Source organism: Cynocephalus volans, chromosome 1 (assembly GCF_027409185.1).
Source record: "Cynocephalus volans isolate mCynVol1 chromosome 1, mCynVol1.pri, whole genome shotgun sequence".
NCBI lineage: Eukaryota > Metazoa > Chordata > Mammalia > Dermoptera > Cynocephalidae > Cynocephalus > Cynocephalus volans.
In genome coordinates this window covers 268,092,619-268,110,861 of record NC_084460.1, presented here as the reverse complement: position 1 = coordinate 268,110,861, position 18,243 = coordinate 268,092,619, and the positions used below count along the sequence as shown (strand labels likewise).

General features: G+C 35.5%; 1 protein-coding gene across 2 annotated transcripts in view; it reads right to left on the bottom strand.

Annotated features, from left to right (window-relative positions):
- Positions 1-18,243, bottom strand: part of CARF (calcium responsive transcription factor) — a 51,739-nt gene that overhangs the window by 9,694 nt on the left and 23,802 nt on the right. For both annotated transcript variants that reach the window (XM_063105535.1, XM_063105527.1), the window contains 5 exons: positions 15,313-15,433; positions 6,245-6,388; positions 4,744-4,977; positions 2,983-3,145; positions 1,594-1,657 (listed from right to left, as the gene is read on the bottom strand). In XM_063105535.1, coding sequence (XP_062961605.1) covers positions 1,594-1,657; positions 2,983-3,145; positions 4,744-4,977; positions 6,245-6,388; positions 15,313-15,433 — 726 coding nt within the window. The remainder of the gene's footprint in view (positions 1-1,593; positions 1,658-2,982; positions 3,146-4,743; positions 4,978-6,244; positions 6,389-15,312; positions 15,434-18,243) is intronic.

Here is an 18,243-nt window from a genome sequence, read left to right as displayed (position 1 = left end):
AGAACCTGAAAAACAACAACAATCCAATAAATTGTCTTTACATCATTCATCACTCAGGCACTCTTCAACCACCCCAATATGGCCTCCTCCCAATCTACTCCATTGAAATTGCTGTGATACTCGAGTTTTGCAAAACTGATCATATGACCTTTTTTCTCTCCGCTGTCTCCAATACTCTATTATTTTAGCAGCGTTGCTGAGCTCAATAAATGCCACTTTAGTCAGTTGCTCATGGTAGAAATTCAGAGGTAATTTTAGATTACACTCTTTCAGCCCCCCATCCTACACAATCAATAACCAAGGTATTTGAATTCTACTTTTAAAATAACTCTTAATCTCCATAATTCTAGTATATATGCCACCACTGTAGTCTAAACACTATCACCTTTCATCTGTATATGTGAAATGGCCTCCTAAATCTGTTTTGCTTATCTAGTTTTAACTCCAAGCACTGTCTATACTAAACTCACATTAGCCTTCTTAAGTTCCTTAAATATAACAAGCTCTTTCTTGCCTGGCCTTCGCACACAGTATTCCTTTGATTGGCAAATTCCTATTCATTCTTCAGTTCTTAGCTTAAAAGTCACATTTTTAAGTGTCACTTTGCTACTCCCTGGACTATCACTATTCCCACATAATTCTGCACAACTCTCTCATGGAACTTTTCATAATAGTAATTAATTAGAATATATTTGTTTAGTGTCCTTTTTCTTTTGCTAAACTTTTAAGTTCCACGAAGCAGGAACTTGTTCTTTTCTATGCCCAGCATTCACACAGTAAATGAAATATGTGGAGAATAAATTAATAATGCTAAAGAATATGAAAGCTAAAGAATATAATAAAGCTAAAGAATATAAAGAATAGGCAAAGTGACTTAAAGGTTAAAAAGTGGAAGAATAAAAAAACTATACTGTATATACAGTTATTTATTAATTGATTCTAAAGCATTTATTTAGGTGTTAATGTTTTAGCAAGCATTATGCTAGACACTAAGTATATTAATTTGTCCCTGAGGAGATCAAATCATAACGAAAGATACAGACATGTAAACAAAAGATTACCATGTTAAATGCAGAGGTAAATACAAGAGAACAAATAGAATATACCTAACTATATGCAAAGGGTGTAGTTAATAGAGCACTTAAAACCAAAGAGATTGCTATTTGAGTAATAAGAGGAGTTTTCCAGGAAGCAGAGAAAAGACATTTCCAGAAGACAGAACACATGCAAAAGGGTTGAAATAAGCTTGGAATACTGAAAGAACATAGGAGTAAGAAAATATGAGAAAAAGCAAACCATACAAAATGGACAACAGTTCCCAGATCAAGGTATCTTAGTGTTATTACTACTGGAATTAACCAGCCTTCTAGTTCACTGTGCTAGCAATCAGTCTCAAAATTTAAGTCATAAACACAGAACCTGAGTATAGAGAAAATTTAAACAGCTGAAATATTTTGATAAATCCTAACATAGTTGCTCTTGGGTCACAGTTTCCTTATCTATAAAATTTGATTGGATGAGATAATATGTTAAGTTCCTTCCAGTTTTAACACTGTTTGATTTTACATTTTAAAAGTATTCAAGATAACCTACCTTCTGCAAATGTAACTGTCACAGTCTCTCTGAGAATATTCCCACTATCTGTAGTCCACTGAAGCTGAAACGGGAACATTTATTTCAGTAAAAATAAAGCATTTAAATTGAAAAAAATCTTAAAACATTAATACAGCTGTCATATTTTATTGTCAAAGTATAATTGTGCTTTATTCTGCAATTATTCTTCACTTGTTCACATTCTCAAAGCATAGATATACTTCACTATCCACATATATTAGGTTCCTGAGTTCAGATAGCAATAATTTGGATAGTGAATGTACATAGCAAGGACCACTGCTAACCAAATCTGTTTTAGTTCCTGAATTTTGGAAAGCAAGGAATAACAGTTATAGCTTTAAAGAAATCCAAATCTATTCAGTTACCAAATTTGGATAGTAAAAGTTAGGAGAGCAAAGGATATTGCTACTCAGATTTTAATGCCGTAATCACTGCCTGTATTGTAATTAGTAGTTTCTGGGTAATTACAGTAATCTCTTTAGAGTAGGCAAAATTTTCATAGAAATAGCTGATATTCAGGAGGAAACTACAGTATCAAAGTATGAAGTAAAACTGTTATCCATAGATGGCATACGGAACCAAAATCATCACTTTGTATTACTAAAATCTGAAGCATTCTATTTAAACTTGCCAATCTATTTTAAAAAGGGGGGAGATATACACAGTGTGTACTTAATAAATGTCTGGTCTTTTTTTTTTTGAAATGTAATTGATTATACATATTTGTGGGTACAAAGTCAAACATCAATCAATACCTGTATACAAAGTGTGATGATCAAATCAGGATAATTAGCATATTCATCCTTACAAAACTTAATCATTTCTTTGTGATAAGGACATTCGATCTCCTCTCTTCTAACCATTTGAAAACATGCAGTAAATTAATGTTAATTATACATGCCTAGCTTGACTGCACACCAATAGAACGTATTTTTACTAACTAGCTGTTTTGTGTCCATTAACCAATTTCTCACTGTCTTTTTACCCCTGCCTCTAGTAACCAGAGTTCTGTTCCCTCCCTCTGAAAGAGAGAGAAATTATTATTTTTTGTTTCTTTCTTTTCATTTATGTTGTAAATGTCTGTTAAATAAGAAATAACTTTTATAGAGAAGAAATCTGATTAAAAGTGAAAATTAGTATTTTTATTATAGTCAGAGTTGGAAATGCACTGACTTTTCTTCTTGTGAGAGCAATAGAAAAGTTATTATTGGAAAGTTCATGTTGTTTACATTAAATTAAAAAAAGTGACTATTTTTTCCTATATCACAGTTTTTCAGATGGCCTAATAGTGGCCATCCCTTTGCCAAATACTAATAGAAACTAAGAAAAATTCTGTAAAAAAACATGGGATTATGGTTGTTATCATACCGTTGCTGGAATAATCTCTGAATTATATACCATGTCTCCATTTCTCAAGGATTTCTGTACCTCATGGATGTGATTTTTTATATCATTTACAGTTGGAAAAAAAGATAAATTATGCCTTTCAGGTACCTCATCAGGTTTGAACAGTTCCCTTTCAACAAATTTTCTGTGGAGAACACAAAATAAAATAAAAACTTAAACCATCTAGCAATATACATTTAGATCAAAAGAGAGAAATGTTATCTTTTACCATCAACTTCACAGCTCTATAAGTAATTTATATTTCCCCACTTTTTTCCATATATTAAATCATAGAATTCATGCAGATTAAAGAGATATAATATTTTAATTGGTTAAAATTTATATACATTAGAGTGAGCTTTGATATTTTTATAAATTTAATTTAAAGGAACCATTATTTTCAGTTTAAGTATAATGTTTTAAATGCTTACTATGCCAGGCACTGTATCAAACACCTCACATCAAGTATCTCCTTTAACTCTTCCTATGATCCTATGGTGTATGTACAATTATCATTCCCACTTTACAGATGAGGGAATGGAGGACTGCAGAAGTTAAATAATTTGCCCAGTTATACACCAACTAGTAAGTAAGACAGCTTGGTCCTATATCCAGGTTAGATACATAAACATCATGTTATACTGCTTTCAAAAGGCATCAATTAATATTATATGAAATATGATGTGCTCAAATTCTACAAGTAGACAAAAGAGAAGATGAAAATAGAAGGCAGCATTGCTACATAACTGTATAAAAAACAAATCCAGTACATAAAATAAATGAGAAAGTTTAACACTACATTTGGTGGACTAAATCACAGAGCTGTATATACCTCTGTTCTTAAGATCTAGGTTTAGTAAATAGTGAATGGCTTTACCAAATTTTGGCTTTGTTCTAATGATGACCCAATGGAAATACATATAAAATGTCTAAGAAAGTTGTTAAATAGAAAAATCATGTATTAATTAAGAAATATTCTAGGAAGTACCCATTTTGTTCAGATTGGACTACAAAATAACCAATAGAAGCAAGGGTAAGTACCAGAAATCATGGTACTGAGCACAGGCTGTAGAGTTAGGCCAAAATTTCAGGTCTGCCTCTGCTTCTTAAACCAATTATATAACCATTCTGAGTCTCCATTTTCTCATATGTGTAATGGTGATAAATATACCAACTTTACAGAGCTAAAACTAAGTGAGATTATGCATGCAGAGAGTTTAGCAGAATACCTGGCACATATATAGTAAGAGCAACATAATGATAATAGTAATAATAATTATTATTATTCCTGAGTAGCAGTAAAATTAGACCAGAGTACTACAAATAAAGTTTCATTGGACAAAGAACTATCCAAATTCTTTTGCTGTAATAAAAGTTACTTACATTTCAAATAGCTTGAAATAAGTATCTTGGCCTAGGTTTTTAAATCTTTGATTCTATAAGGGTTTTTTTTTTTTCTCTAATGGTATTTATTACATCATTCAATTTATACATCACTTAGAAATAGTCCAATTTGCCAAACCTGAATATGGAATATCTCAAATGAATAATTAGAATAAGAAGCCTTATTATACTATGGCTTGCCAAACATTTGCTGGAAAATGGTCAGTTTATAAATAATAACATCTTAATAAATTAATAATAAACTATATCCCTTATCTACTCTGATAGCATATATCCTGGAAAATATAAACTAACAAACAAAAATGAGAAATTTAAAATAACAATTTGCTTCTACTGTACCTTAGCTGTTTCCTTACTGCATACACTTGTTCTACTCCCTGTGATACTAATTCTTGAATCTTATGTGCTACTTGAGGATGTAGACGTGAGGGTAGTACACAATTCTCATCTCTAACTTCAGTTTCCTCTTCTTCAAGAGAAGACATAGGAAAAGCAGAAGGTGACAAAGGGAGGCAGGAAGTCTCTAACTCGTGATACTGATGAGCTTGCTGTGTAGGTAACTGTACATACCATCTGATAAAAGAAAATATTTGTAATTATTAAAGTTTACATATTAAAATTATTTCATATTGTTAGACAAAGGCAGGAATCATAATTACTTAGGTTAATACTAAAGAGAAAGAATAATTTTAAGAAAAAATTATATATGATTATACTTATTAAATAAAATTTAAAATGCCCTCTGCTTAACTCTTCTAAATCAGCTTTATACCCAATTAAATAAAAGTCTTTATATCTTTATAGACTTTCACTGTGGCTCTAAAGTTGAGGGGAATGCAGGGATTAAGTATGTATGATAATAGTATTTTAAATTTCATATTAAGTAAATAAAGACAACATTGTAAGTCATCATCTTTTGAATTGTGTATTTTCCCATTCATCAAATATTTGTCCCAAATAACACTTCTTTGTTGCACCTACCATCCTTCTAACCATTCAGAGTCTGTCAAAATTGAGCTATATGAGAGAATCTTCCTTTACAGCAAGTTCAACATACTGCCTCTACAGCACTTCCAGTTCCTGTAATCAATATTTTTGTACAAAATTCTTACAATGACTAATACTGCATGAAATGGAGCCTAGTTAAAAATTACACACAATATCAACCAAACTGAAGGATCTAATTATTGATTCCATTTATTTTTCATATGCCTAAAGGTTTTTTTTAAAGATCAAACAAAAACTATATTCCATATGCTCAACCCCATTATGCAATGGCAAATTCTTCACATGGACTGACACAGGAATTTAGTACAGTAAAAGAATTTGGAAAGTAAGAAAACAAGGTAATATTTCTTCTTATTTAAAACTTAAATCATAAAAGGTGTAAGATGAAATTTTATTTAGGACTTAGAATTCATTTCTGGCTGCCATAAGTAATCAAAGAGGGATTAAAAAAATATACAGGTGGCTGTAAGTTCTGCTCCTAGTAAGTATCTGAAACAAAGTACTAAACATATAATAAAATGTGTTGCTAAAGATTTATTTGTCATTTTGGGAAAACCTTCACATGGTATATAACATACAGTATATGGTATATAGCATGGTATGGTATAATTCTTTGGTCAGAATTATCTACAACCTTTGGCTAATAAACTCAAAGGCTTATACAATGGCAAATCAATTTAATATCTAGGGAACTATGAGTGAGATATCTACCTTATAAAATCATTTCTTAATGAAATAATTTGAAAACTTTACTATAATTTCTCTTACAAAAGAATTCTTGCAAATGGGACTAATTAATTTGTAAAATAAGAGAACTATATAAATGTCATACCTAAGAACACCACCAGCATCTACCAAGTTCTTCTTTAGCATGTTAAAGGCTTTCTCCTGCTCCATTCTGATGATTTTCTTGTCAATTTTGGGGTCTGTAGGAACTCTATATTCAGGAAACTTCTGTACCTTTTTAATGTAAATCCTTTATACAAGATAAAGAAGAGTTTATTTCATTATATTATAATCTCAAGAAAATCTAATTTATCAACCAGAGTTTACTCTAAGATTTAAATTTAGAGAAAATTCTGTTTATCTAGAAAGTATTCAGAAGCTTATGTGAAAAACATGCCATATTCTCAGTGCACAATACTTAGCAAATTAACAATAATCATGTCTTGATTAAAAATACCTAAGTATTTAAAGACTTTAACATTTTTTTTTCTGGATTTGCCTATTCTCCATTCTCCTGGAAGTCATAATCACCTCATGCCTGGATTACTTTAAGAACCTCCTTTCAGGCCTCTGTGCTTCCAGTCTTTTGTTACTTAAATCCATTTGATACATCAATGCCACAATAATTCTCCACATTTGTATTCCTCTGTTGAAGAATCTGTCTGCTCTTTAATGAAGTACAAATTTCTTGGCATCATTCAGGGTACTCCATATGATTCTAACTTATTTACCTAACTTACTTTCTATTACTTCAAACATAAAGTTTCTTTTCCTGTGAAGTTCATCTTCTCAATGTCCTTTCTTCCTCTGTTACTAAATATGCAGTTGTTCCATATCTTTATTTACGTGCTTCTCCTAGCCTATAAAATCTTCCCTCTCTCTACCTACCCAAATTCAATCTAAACTTCAACATCCAGGTTAAATTGCACTTTCTTTCCTGCTATGAGTTGGCACAGATATATCCCTTCTCTGGATACCTGTGATAGGTAGCTAATCACACATGTCACAATATATACTATACTACTAAGTTCTCTACTAGTTTCTTTTTTCCTGATCCACCCTAATGACATTTTAAGTTTCCAAAATTAAATAAAATCTTATGCCTCCTTTGGTCTCCCTCCTTCCTATGACACCCAATGTAGTTTCTGGGCATAGATTAGATATTTTAAAAGTACTTGTAGGAATGATGGAAAATAAAATAGTTTCTCCACATATGCAGGTTTTCTGCCAAGTTATACCTAAAGCTTTTATATTGCTTATATTTAAAAAGCAGTTGAGGCGGTTTCAAGATGGCGGCGGCTGCGGCGGCTGGCGCGGAGTAGCTGAGGTGGAAAAGGTGGCCACTGGGCCTCAGGCAGCCGGGAAACTTGTGGACCTTCCTCTGGCCATCTCTTAAGGGAGGACTGCTGCTGCTGGCCGGTCGTGGGGGCTCAACGCCACTTTGCCCCCGGCAGGAGAGGCTGCCTCATTTACAGGCAACAGCTTTGAAGTGTGGAGCAGGAAAAGAACTGATTCTTAGCTGCAAAAGTGAGTCTTGAAACAGGGAACACGGCGCCAGGGCTGCTGTGGATGGAGCCAGGATCCCGGAGGCTGGGGCCGCACTGAAGGCGGCCAGCAGCCCTATCCAGGATTCGAGGTTTCAGGCCGGCATTAAAGAAGACTCCTGGGAGCGCCCGAGCGGCGCCGCGACTGAACAGCCCGAGGCGGCAGCGCCGAGAACACGGAAGGCAACAAACCAGAGACAGAGCGAGCGCCCGACCTGGCACAGCACTGTGAGTGATCCCTGGCAAAGCTCTGTTCGGGGGGTGGATGCCCACGCGGCTCCCCGCCTGCACCACCAGGCCACTCACTGCTCCAGTGCTGCCTCCATTTTCCCAGGTGCGGGCAGCTCCGCCCTGCTCGGCCATCACTGAGCCCATTTGCTTGGCCTGGCGCGGGGCTTTCCGGACCCTGCGGGCCGACCTCCTCTCCCACTCCCTCCACGGTTCTCTGGCAGGGCTGGGGGTGTGGGGCGTCCCGACCAGTTTTGGGAGGGCTAGGAAGTACGGGCGGGCCGACTGTCACTCCACCACACCCTGGACTCCGGCCCCGGTAAACTTCCTGTTACTGGGAGGCAGATACCATCTCTGCGACCACCAGTTTGGAAAAAAGCCTAACGAATTTCTGGTTGGGAATAGTGTGGTAGGAGAGTTCCCAGGTCTGCTTGAACCTGCCGGAGAGCAGGCTGCAGGCGGGCACTAGACTCGGTTTATACCGGGGGGATACAAAGGTGAACAAGACCCGACACAGTGCTACAAAGGCACCCAGAGAGACCGGTCGTCTGTGCCTAGCAGAAACCTGGTAGACTTCCTGGGCGAGGCGGTGCTGAGCAGGGTCTTGAAGGCCCAGCTGATAGACGAGGGGTGCAGAAGACACGCCCCAACCCAGCACAGTGTGCACAGAGGGGGGAGACGTGCGGCCAGGGAGGCGGAGACTCGACAGAAACCACACACCCGGTGGGGTCGCCACTGCACGATCTAACAGCCTGGGCCAGAGCACACTGAACGGGGAGAAGTCCTGTACAGAAAGTGAAAGCTCAACAGAGATCACACACCCTGTGATACGTGATCCACCAGCCCAGCAGAGTACAAGCTGACCAGAAAGGTGGATCCCCGGAGAAGCCCAAGACCCGAGGCAACCACACACACAAGACACTAGAGGCCAACTGAGCAGTCACGGCGGGAGCCATACCAAATTGGCAACCACAGCAACATCCTAGTTAGTCATTAGTCTTAAACCGGTGGACTGTGAAACCCCCTGCCACAATGAATAAACACCAAAAAAAAGACACCAGAAATACAAAAAATCAAGAAAGTACACCACCAAAAGTTAATAAATCTCATACTCTAGATCCTATAGAACAAGAAGCCCTTGAAATAACTGATAAGGAATTTCGAGTGATAATTATAAGGAAACTGAATGAGATACAAGAAAACTCAGCTAGACATCATGATGAAATGAGGAAAAGTATACAGGATCTGAAAGAGGAAATATACAAGGAAATCAATGTCCTGAAAAAAAATGTAGCAGAACTTGCTGAACTGAAGAAGTTATTCAGCGAAATAAAAAACACAACGGAGAGTTTAACCAGCAGGCTTGTCGAAGTTGAAGAGAGAACCTCTGAACTTGAAGATGGGCTGTTTGAAATAACACAAGCAGACAAAAAGAAAGAAAAAAGAATCAAGGACATGGAAGAAAATCTGAGAGAGATATCAGACAACCTCAAGCGCTCAAATATCCAAGTCATGGGTATTCCAGAAGGGGAGGAAAATGGAGATTCCATTGAAAACATATTCAACAAAATAGTGGCAGAAAACTTCCCAGGTATAGGAAAAATCACAGATCTTCAGATCCAGGAAGCTCAACGATCTCCAAACGTATTCAACCCAAAAAGGCCTTCTCCAAGACATGTCATAGTCAAATTGGCAAAACTCAGAGACAAAGAGAGAATCTTAAAAGCTGCAAGAGAGAAGCGTCAAATCACCTATAAGGGAGCCCCAATCAGGTTAACATCAGACTTTTCATCACAAACCCTAAAAGCTAGAAAGGAATGGGATGATATTTTCAAAATACTAAAAGACAAAGATTGCCAGCCAAGAATACTCTACCCTGCAAGGCTATCCTTCCGAAATGAGGGGCAAATAGTATATTTCTCAGACAAACAAAAACTGCGGGAGTTCACTACCACAAGACCACCCTTACAAGAAATCCTCAAGGGAGTACTGGGTTTGGTTCCTGAAAAATAACTACCACTGCCATAAAAACCTAAGAAAAATCTAAACCCGCTAGTACAATAAAAATGGCATTCATGAAGAGAAAACAAGCTAACAAAAACACTATCTACAACCTAAGGAACCAACAAACAAAGAAACCAAACAGTAAATCAGAAAGCAAGGAACAAAAGACACCTAAGACAACCAAACAACCAATAAAATGCTAAGAATAAATCAACACCTTTCAATAACAACTCTTAATGTTAAAGGCTTAAATTCCCCAATTAAAAGACACAGACTGGCGGACTGGATCAAAAAGCAGGACCCAACTATATGCTGCCTACAAGAGACCCACCTCACCCATAAAGATTCACACAGACTAAGAGTAAAAGGATGGAAAAAGATTTACCATGCAAACAGAAAAGAAAAACGAGCTGGAGTGGCTATTCTTATATCTGACAAAATAGACTTTAAACTAAAAACCATAAAAAGAGACAATGAGGGACACTACTTAATGATAAAAGGACTGATCCATCAAGAAGACATAACAATCATAAATATGTACGCACCCAATGTTGGAGCAGCCAGATTTATAAAACAAACTCTATTAGACCTAAAGAAGGAAATAGACACTAATACCATAATAGCAGGGGACCTGAACACTCCACTGTCAATATTAGACAGATCATCTAGGCAAAGAATCAGTAGAGAAACACAAGATCTAAACAAGACTCTAGACCAATTGGAATTGGCAGATATCTACAGAACATTCCACCCAACAACCTCAGAATATTCATTCTTCTCATCAGCACATGGATCATTCTCCAAGATAGATCACATATTAGGTCACAAATCAAGTCTCAATAAATTCAAAAAAATTGGAATTATCCCATGTATCTTCTCAGACCACAATGGATTAAAACTAGAAATTAATAACAAACAAAACTCTGGAAACTATACAAACACATGGAAATTAAACAGCATTCTACTTAATGACATATGGGTCCAAGAAGAAATCAAGCAGGAAATCAAAAAGTTTATTGAAACTAATGAAAACAATGATACATCATACCAAAACCTGTGGGATACTGCAAAAGCAGTATTGAGGGGAAAATTTATTGCATTAAATGCTCACTTCAGAAGAATGGAAAGATGGCAAGTGAACAACCTAACACTTCACCTTAAAGAACTAGAAAAACAAGAACAATCCAATCCTAAAGTTAGCAGACGGAAAGAAATCATTAAGATCAGAGCAGAACTGAATGAAATTGAAAACCAAAAAACAATTCAAAAGATCAACGAATCAAAAAGTTGGTTTTTTGAAAAGATAAATAAAATTGACAAACCATTAGCATGGCTAACAAAAAAAAGAAGAGAGAAGACTCAAATAACAAAAATTAGAAATGAAAAAGGCGATATTACAACTGATTCATCTGAAATACAAGGAATCATTCGAGACTACTATAAACAACTATACGCCAACAAATTTGAAAATCTGGAGGAAATGGATAAATTTCTGGACACACACAAGCTCCCAAAACTGAACCGTGAAGACGTAGAAAATTTGAACAGACCAATAACAATAAAGGAGATTGAAGCTGTTATCAGAAGGCTCCCAACAAAGAAAAGCCCAGGACCAGATGGATTCACAGCAGAATTTTATCAAACATTCAAAGAGGAATTGACACCGATTCTTTACAAACTATTCCAAAAGATTGAAACGGACGCAAATCTCCCAAACTCATTCTATGAAGCAAACATCATCCTGATACCAAAACCAGGTAAAGATATAACCAAAAAAGAAAACTACATGCCGATATCCTTGATGAATATAGATGCAAAAATCCTCACTAAAATACTAGCAAACAGAATACAGCAACACATACGAAAAATTATTCATCACGATCAAGTGGGATTCATCCCAGGGATGCAAGGTTGGTTCAACATACGCAAATCAATAAATGTGATACACCATATTAATAAACTCAAACACAAGGACCATATGATCATCTCTATAGATGCTGAAAAAGCATTTGATAAAGTTCAGCACTCATTCATGACAAAGACCCTCTATAAGTTAGGTATAGAGGGAAAGTATCTCAACATAATTAAAGCCATATATGCCAAACCCACTGCCAATATCATCCTGAATGGGGAAAAGCTGAAAGCTTTTCCTTTAAGAACAGGCACTAGACAAGGATGCCCACTCTCACCACTCCTATTCAACATAGTGTTGGAAGTACTAGCCAGAGCAATCAGAGAAGAGAAGGAAATAAAGGGCATCCAGATTGGAAAAGATGAAGTCAAACTGTCCCTGTTTGCAGATGACATGATCCTATATATCGAACAGCCTAAAACCTCTACAAAAAAACTGTTGGAATTGATAAATGATTTCAGCACAGTAGCAGGATACAAAATCAACACACAAAAATCAGTAGCATTTCTTTTCTCCAATAGTGAACATGCAGAACGAGAAATCAAGAAAGCCTGCCCATTTACAATAGCCACCAAAAAAATAAAATACTTAGGAATTGAGTTAACCAAGGAGGTGAAAAATCTCTATAATGAGAACTACAAACCACTGCTGAGAGAAATTAGAGAGGATATAAGAAGATGGAAAGATATCCCATGCTCTTGGATTGGAAGAATCAACATAGTGAAAATGTCCATACTACCCAAAGTGATATACAAATTCAATGCAATCCCCATCAAAATTCCAAAGACATTTTTCTCAGAAATGGAAAAAACTATTCAGACATTTATATGGAACAATAAAAGACCACGAATAGCCAAAGCAATGCTCAGCAAAAAAAATAAAGCTGGAGGCATAACACTACCTGACTTTAAGCTATACTACAAAGCTATAATAACCAAAACAGTATGGTACTGGCATAAAAACAGACACACTGACCAATGGAATAGAATAGAGAATCCAGAAATCAACCCTCACACTTACTGCCATCTGATCTTTGACAAAGGCACCAAGCCTACTCACTGGGGAAGGGACTGCCTCTTCAGCAAGTGGTGCTGGGATAACTGGATATCGATATGCAGGAGAATGAAACTAGATCCATACCTCTCACCATATACTAAAATCAACTCAAAATGGATTAAGGATTTAAATATACACCCTGAGACAATAAAACTTCTTAAAGAAAACATAGGGGAAACACTTCAGGAAATAGGACTGGGCACAGACTTCATGAATACGACCCCAAAAGCACGGGCAACCAAAGGAAAAATAAACAAATGGGATTATATCAAACTAAAAAGCTTCTGCACAGCAAAAGAAACAATTAAAAGAGTTAAAAGACAACCAACAGAGTGGGAGAAAATATTTGCAAAATATACATCTGACAAAGGATTAATATCCAGAATATATAAGGAACTCAAACAACTTTACAAGAAGAAAACAAGCAACCCAATTAAAAAATGGGCAAAAGAGCTAAGTAGGCATTTCTCTAAGGAAGATATCCAAATGGCCAACAGACATATGAAAAAATGCTCAACATCACTCAGCATCCGGGAAATGCAAATCAAAACCACATTGAGATACCATCTAACCCCAGTTAGGATGGCTAAAATCCAAAAGACTATGAACGATAAATGCTGGCGAGGCTGCGGAGAAAAAGGAACTCTCATACATTGTTGGTGGGACTGCAAAATGGTGCAGCCTCTATGGAAAATGGTATGGAGGTTCCTTAAACAATTGCAAATAGATCTACCATACGACCCAGCCATCCCACTGTTGGGAATATACCCAGAGGAATGGAAATCATCAAGTCGAAGGTATACCTGTTCCCCAATGTTCATCGCAGCACTCTTTACAATAGCCAAGAGTTGGAACCAGCCCAAATGCCCATCATCAGATGAGTGGATACGGAAAATGTGGTACATCTACACAATGGAATACTACACAGCTATAAAAACGAATGAAATACTGCCATTTGCAACAACATGGATGGACCTCGAGAGAATTATATTAAGTGAAACAAGTCAGGCACAGAAAGAGAAATACCACATGTTCTCACTTATTGGTGGGAGCTAAAAATTAATATATAAATTCACACACACACATACACACATACACACACAAACCGGGGGGGGGGGGGGGGGAAGAAGATATAACAACCACAATTATTTGAAGTTGATACAACAAACAAACAGAAAGGACATGGTTGGGGGGGAGGGGGGGAGGGAGAAGGGAGGGAGGTTTTGGTGATGGGGAGCATTAATCAGCTACAATGTATATCGACAAAATAAAATTAAAAAAATAAATAAATAAAAAATAAAAAGGGGTTGAAAAAAAAAATAAAAATAAAAATAAAAAGCAGTTGAAAGTTTTGTTTCATGTTCAGGTTTAAATAATGCCTACAGTCAACATTACCAAATTAAATATGAAAAGCTTTCTAACCAAGCTTTAAAAACTTCTTGAGAATGCTGAATTTTGTAATATAAGATGTGATACTAAAATGTTTCGAAGATCAACTAAGTCCAACCATTACAAATCTCAAAAATTTCTATTTTACTTAATAATTTAAAACACTTTCAATGTCTGAAAAAAAGAATATTAGTAAAAAACATTATAAAAATCTTTCACCAGTTCACATTTTTCATTCTCACCCAGAGGAATGACTACCCTATAGTTCTATTCTACCTAGAACTTACTGTGTTGGTCTCATACTTCACTGGTATGAATGCAAATTGGTAAAATCTCTCTAAAATGCAACATTGCAATACCTGTCAAGATTTAAAAAGGATATAAACTCTGCCCTAGCTTTTGCACAAATACACAAATATGTACATTATTAACTGCAGCTTTGTATGTAATAATAAAGAGTACATTTCAAAGGTTACCTGTCTATCATTAGAGGACTAATTAAATGATAATTCATCCATAAATGGAATAGTATAAGGCTATTAAAAAGAAACTGTGCTTTTATATTACAAATATGAAGTTAGCTTTGGGGCATATTGGGAATAAAAAAAGCAAAGTGTACAGACTACATGTCAATATATTCACACTAGTATGTATATATCTGTATAGTAGATAACCACTACTGGCTTTCAGATTGGGACTAGATCAATGTGAATTCATAACAGGAAAGAAGGTACGCTACTATCTAGCTTTAAGGAAAGAAAATATAAGTAAGTTTTATGGAGATCTTCAACATGTTTATGGGAGTAGAGAAGTGTATATGTATATTTACATGCATGTATACACACAGAATTATCTCTGGAAGATAACTTAAGAGACTGATAAGAGTTGTTGCCTTAAAGAGGGACATAGGGAACGAGGGAAGAGAAAACTTAGAATTCATGGTATATTTTTTGGCACTGTTTAAACTTAATAAAAATTTGCATATTAGCTATTCAAAAACAAGTACATAATAAAAAACAAATAAAAGAAAATAAAGCTTACCGGGCTGGACAAGTGGCTTTGTAGAGCTGACAAGTCCTGCTTTCTTGCTCACTGATTTTTTTTAACTGGAAACCTTTTCTCCTTGGCCCATACTGACACTCCATTACCACGGCTCTACTCCCTGTGGAGTAGATAGATATTTACCAAATGTCCCATAATTATGGTAAGGAAATTTGCAAATATCACATTTACTGAATGTCTACTGATATTTACATACATATGATTCTTAATAATAATAAAATCTACTACTTTATAAATATAAATTAGCAAATGCTACATTTGGTTAATAAATATTAATATCACTTAAAAACTTATTTCCTTTTATAATTATTTATTTTCTTATTTCTATTTGGGCTATTAGAGTAATGTGGTAACCAGCCTCTAACATGGCACCCAATGATCCCTGTCTCCTAATATTCATGTCCTTGTGTAATCCCCTCCCCTTGAGCATGGGCTGGACTTATTAACTTACTTCTAATGAATATGGCAGAAGTGATAGGATGTTATTTTTGATATTAGGTTATACAAAGACTGTAACTTCCATCTTGGGTTATCTCTCTTGCTCTTGCTTGGATTACTCCCTCTGGGCGAAAGTGCTGCCATGTGGTAAGGGAGATCTGTGGAAAGGCCCATGTGGCAAGGAATAAGGCCTGCAAACAGCCACATGAGTGAGCTTGGAAGCAGATCCCCCTCCAGTCAATCTGTGAGATGACTGCAGCTCCAGCCAACACCTTAACTGCAGTTTTGTGAGAGAACCTGAGGCAGAACCACCTTGCCAAGTCACTCTTGGATTCCTAACCCACAGAGACTGAGAAAATAAATGTTTGTTGTTTTCAGCCACCATATTTGGGGAAATTTGTTACACAGCAATAAATAATACAAAAAAGTAGATGTGAAAACTGTACAGTTTAAGATTTTAAGCTGAATATTCTATTCTACTGTAGGATACAGCAAACTTTTAAAATATAAAACAAAAAACATTAATCATAAATAAAAATGTTGACAAAGCTGACATTAAAATTTTAAAGTTCTGTTTAAAAGATACAATAAATAAAGGTAAAAGAAAATTAACAGTTTGAGAAACAGCATTTTATAATACACATAATAAAGAATTACTATGCAGAATATAAAGAACCACAAATCACTAAAAAAAATAAATAAAAAAAGAAATGACCAAACAAAAATGGGCAAAGGCTAAGAATAGGCAACTCAGAAAGAAAGAAAAAGGTTGTAAATGAACAAATAAAAAGATGTTTAACTTCACTAGTAAACAGGGACACACGAATTAAAAAGATAGTAAAATACTATTTCACACTCCTCATACTGGCAAAAATAAAAACGTTTGGCAATACTTGAAAACAACTGAATTCACTGATCAATCTGAACACCAGAAGTAGAGAGACACATAGAAAGTAATAAGTACATAACAAATCTATGAAGTATACTTATAAAAATCAAATCTTCATTTAATCAAGGCTCTAAATATAGCAGTTTACAGAAAATGTAGGAGACAAAAGAACATGTTAAATTACACCACAGAGATGGAATCAGCAAAATCCAGAACATGATAAACTTAACAGTACAAACTACCTAGAAGAAAAGAGGAATGAAATTTTTAGATAAAAAGAAATTTAAGAGATATATTAACCGAATGCAGTCCATGGACTTTGTTTGGATCTGAATTTGAACAAACTTTTAGGGGGAAAAAAAACTGTGAGATAAGTGGAAAATGTAAACATTGGACATTTTATAATATTAAGAAATTACTGTAAATTCTTTTAAAGTGTGATGAGATTATTGTATATGTGTGTACATATATATACATATGTACATACATATGTATATAGAGCCCTTATCTTTTAGAAATATATGCTTTAGTACATACTATATACTTCAGTAATTATAGATAAAATGATATGATACCTGAAATTTGCTGCAAAATCATCTGAGGGAATTAGGAAGTAGGTAGCAGTATAGATGAGACAAGACCGACCATAAGCTGATATTGTTGAAGCTGGATGATAGATACCTGTAGTCATGGGGTTTCTAACTTCTATTTGACACACACATGAAAATTTCCATAATACAAAGATTTTTAAAAGTCTTACAATGCTAAGTCATAGAGTAGGGAAGGGAAATTTTCACACATTACTGACAGGAGTGAACACTGGTACAGGTCATCAATCCCTTATGTATAAATCTGAAATCTAACAATCTCAGAAAACAAAGTTTTTTTGAAACTCTCTTGGCTGCAAAACCTGACCTGCACTGTGTCAGGATATTTGCAGTCTTTATTTATTCCTGTTAGTGTGACTATCCATAAAGAATTACTGTTTGGGCCAGCCCATGGCTCACTCGGGAGAGTGTGGTGCTCATAACACCAAGGCCACAGGTTTGGATCCTATATAGGGATGGCTGGTTGGCTCACTGGCTGAGCGTGGCGCTGACAACACCAAGCCAAGGGCTGAGATCCCCTTACCAGTCATCTTTAAAAAAAAAAAAGAACTACTGTTTGATTATGTTATAAAGTCTAGAGAATACTTGGCTAAAAGTGTTCTATATATTACTATATTACATTCCAAAAATTCAGAATTCTGAAATATGTCTGGACCCAAAATTTCAGAGAATAGACTCTGAACCTGTACAACCACTTTAAAGAGCAATTTGAAATAATATTGTAAAGATAAAATGGGCATTCTTCACAACCAGCAATTCCACTTTAAGGCATACACTCTAGAAAAACTAATTACACCTTTTCATCAGGTGACATATAGTGTGGAGGTCTGACAGCATTCTCTACAATAAAGAAAACTTGGAAATAACCTAAATGATAGTCAGTAGAAAAATAATTGTGGTTTGGTCATATTCTAGAATATTATACAATAGTTAAACTGGATTAACTAGGATCTATAAGTATCAATATGGCTAGAT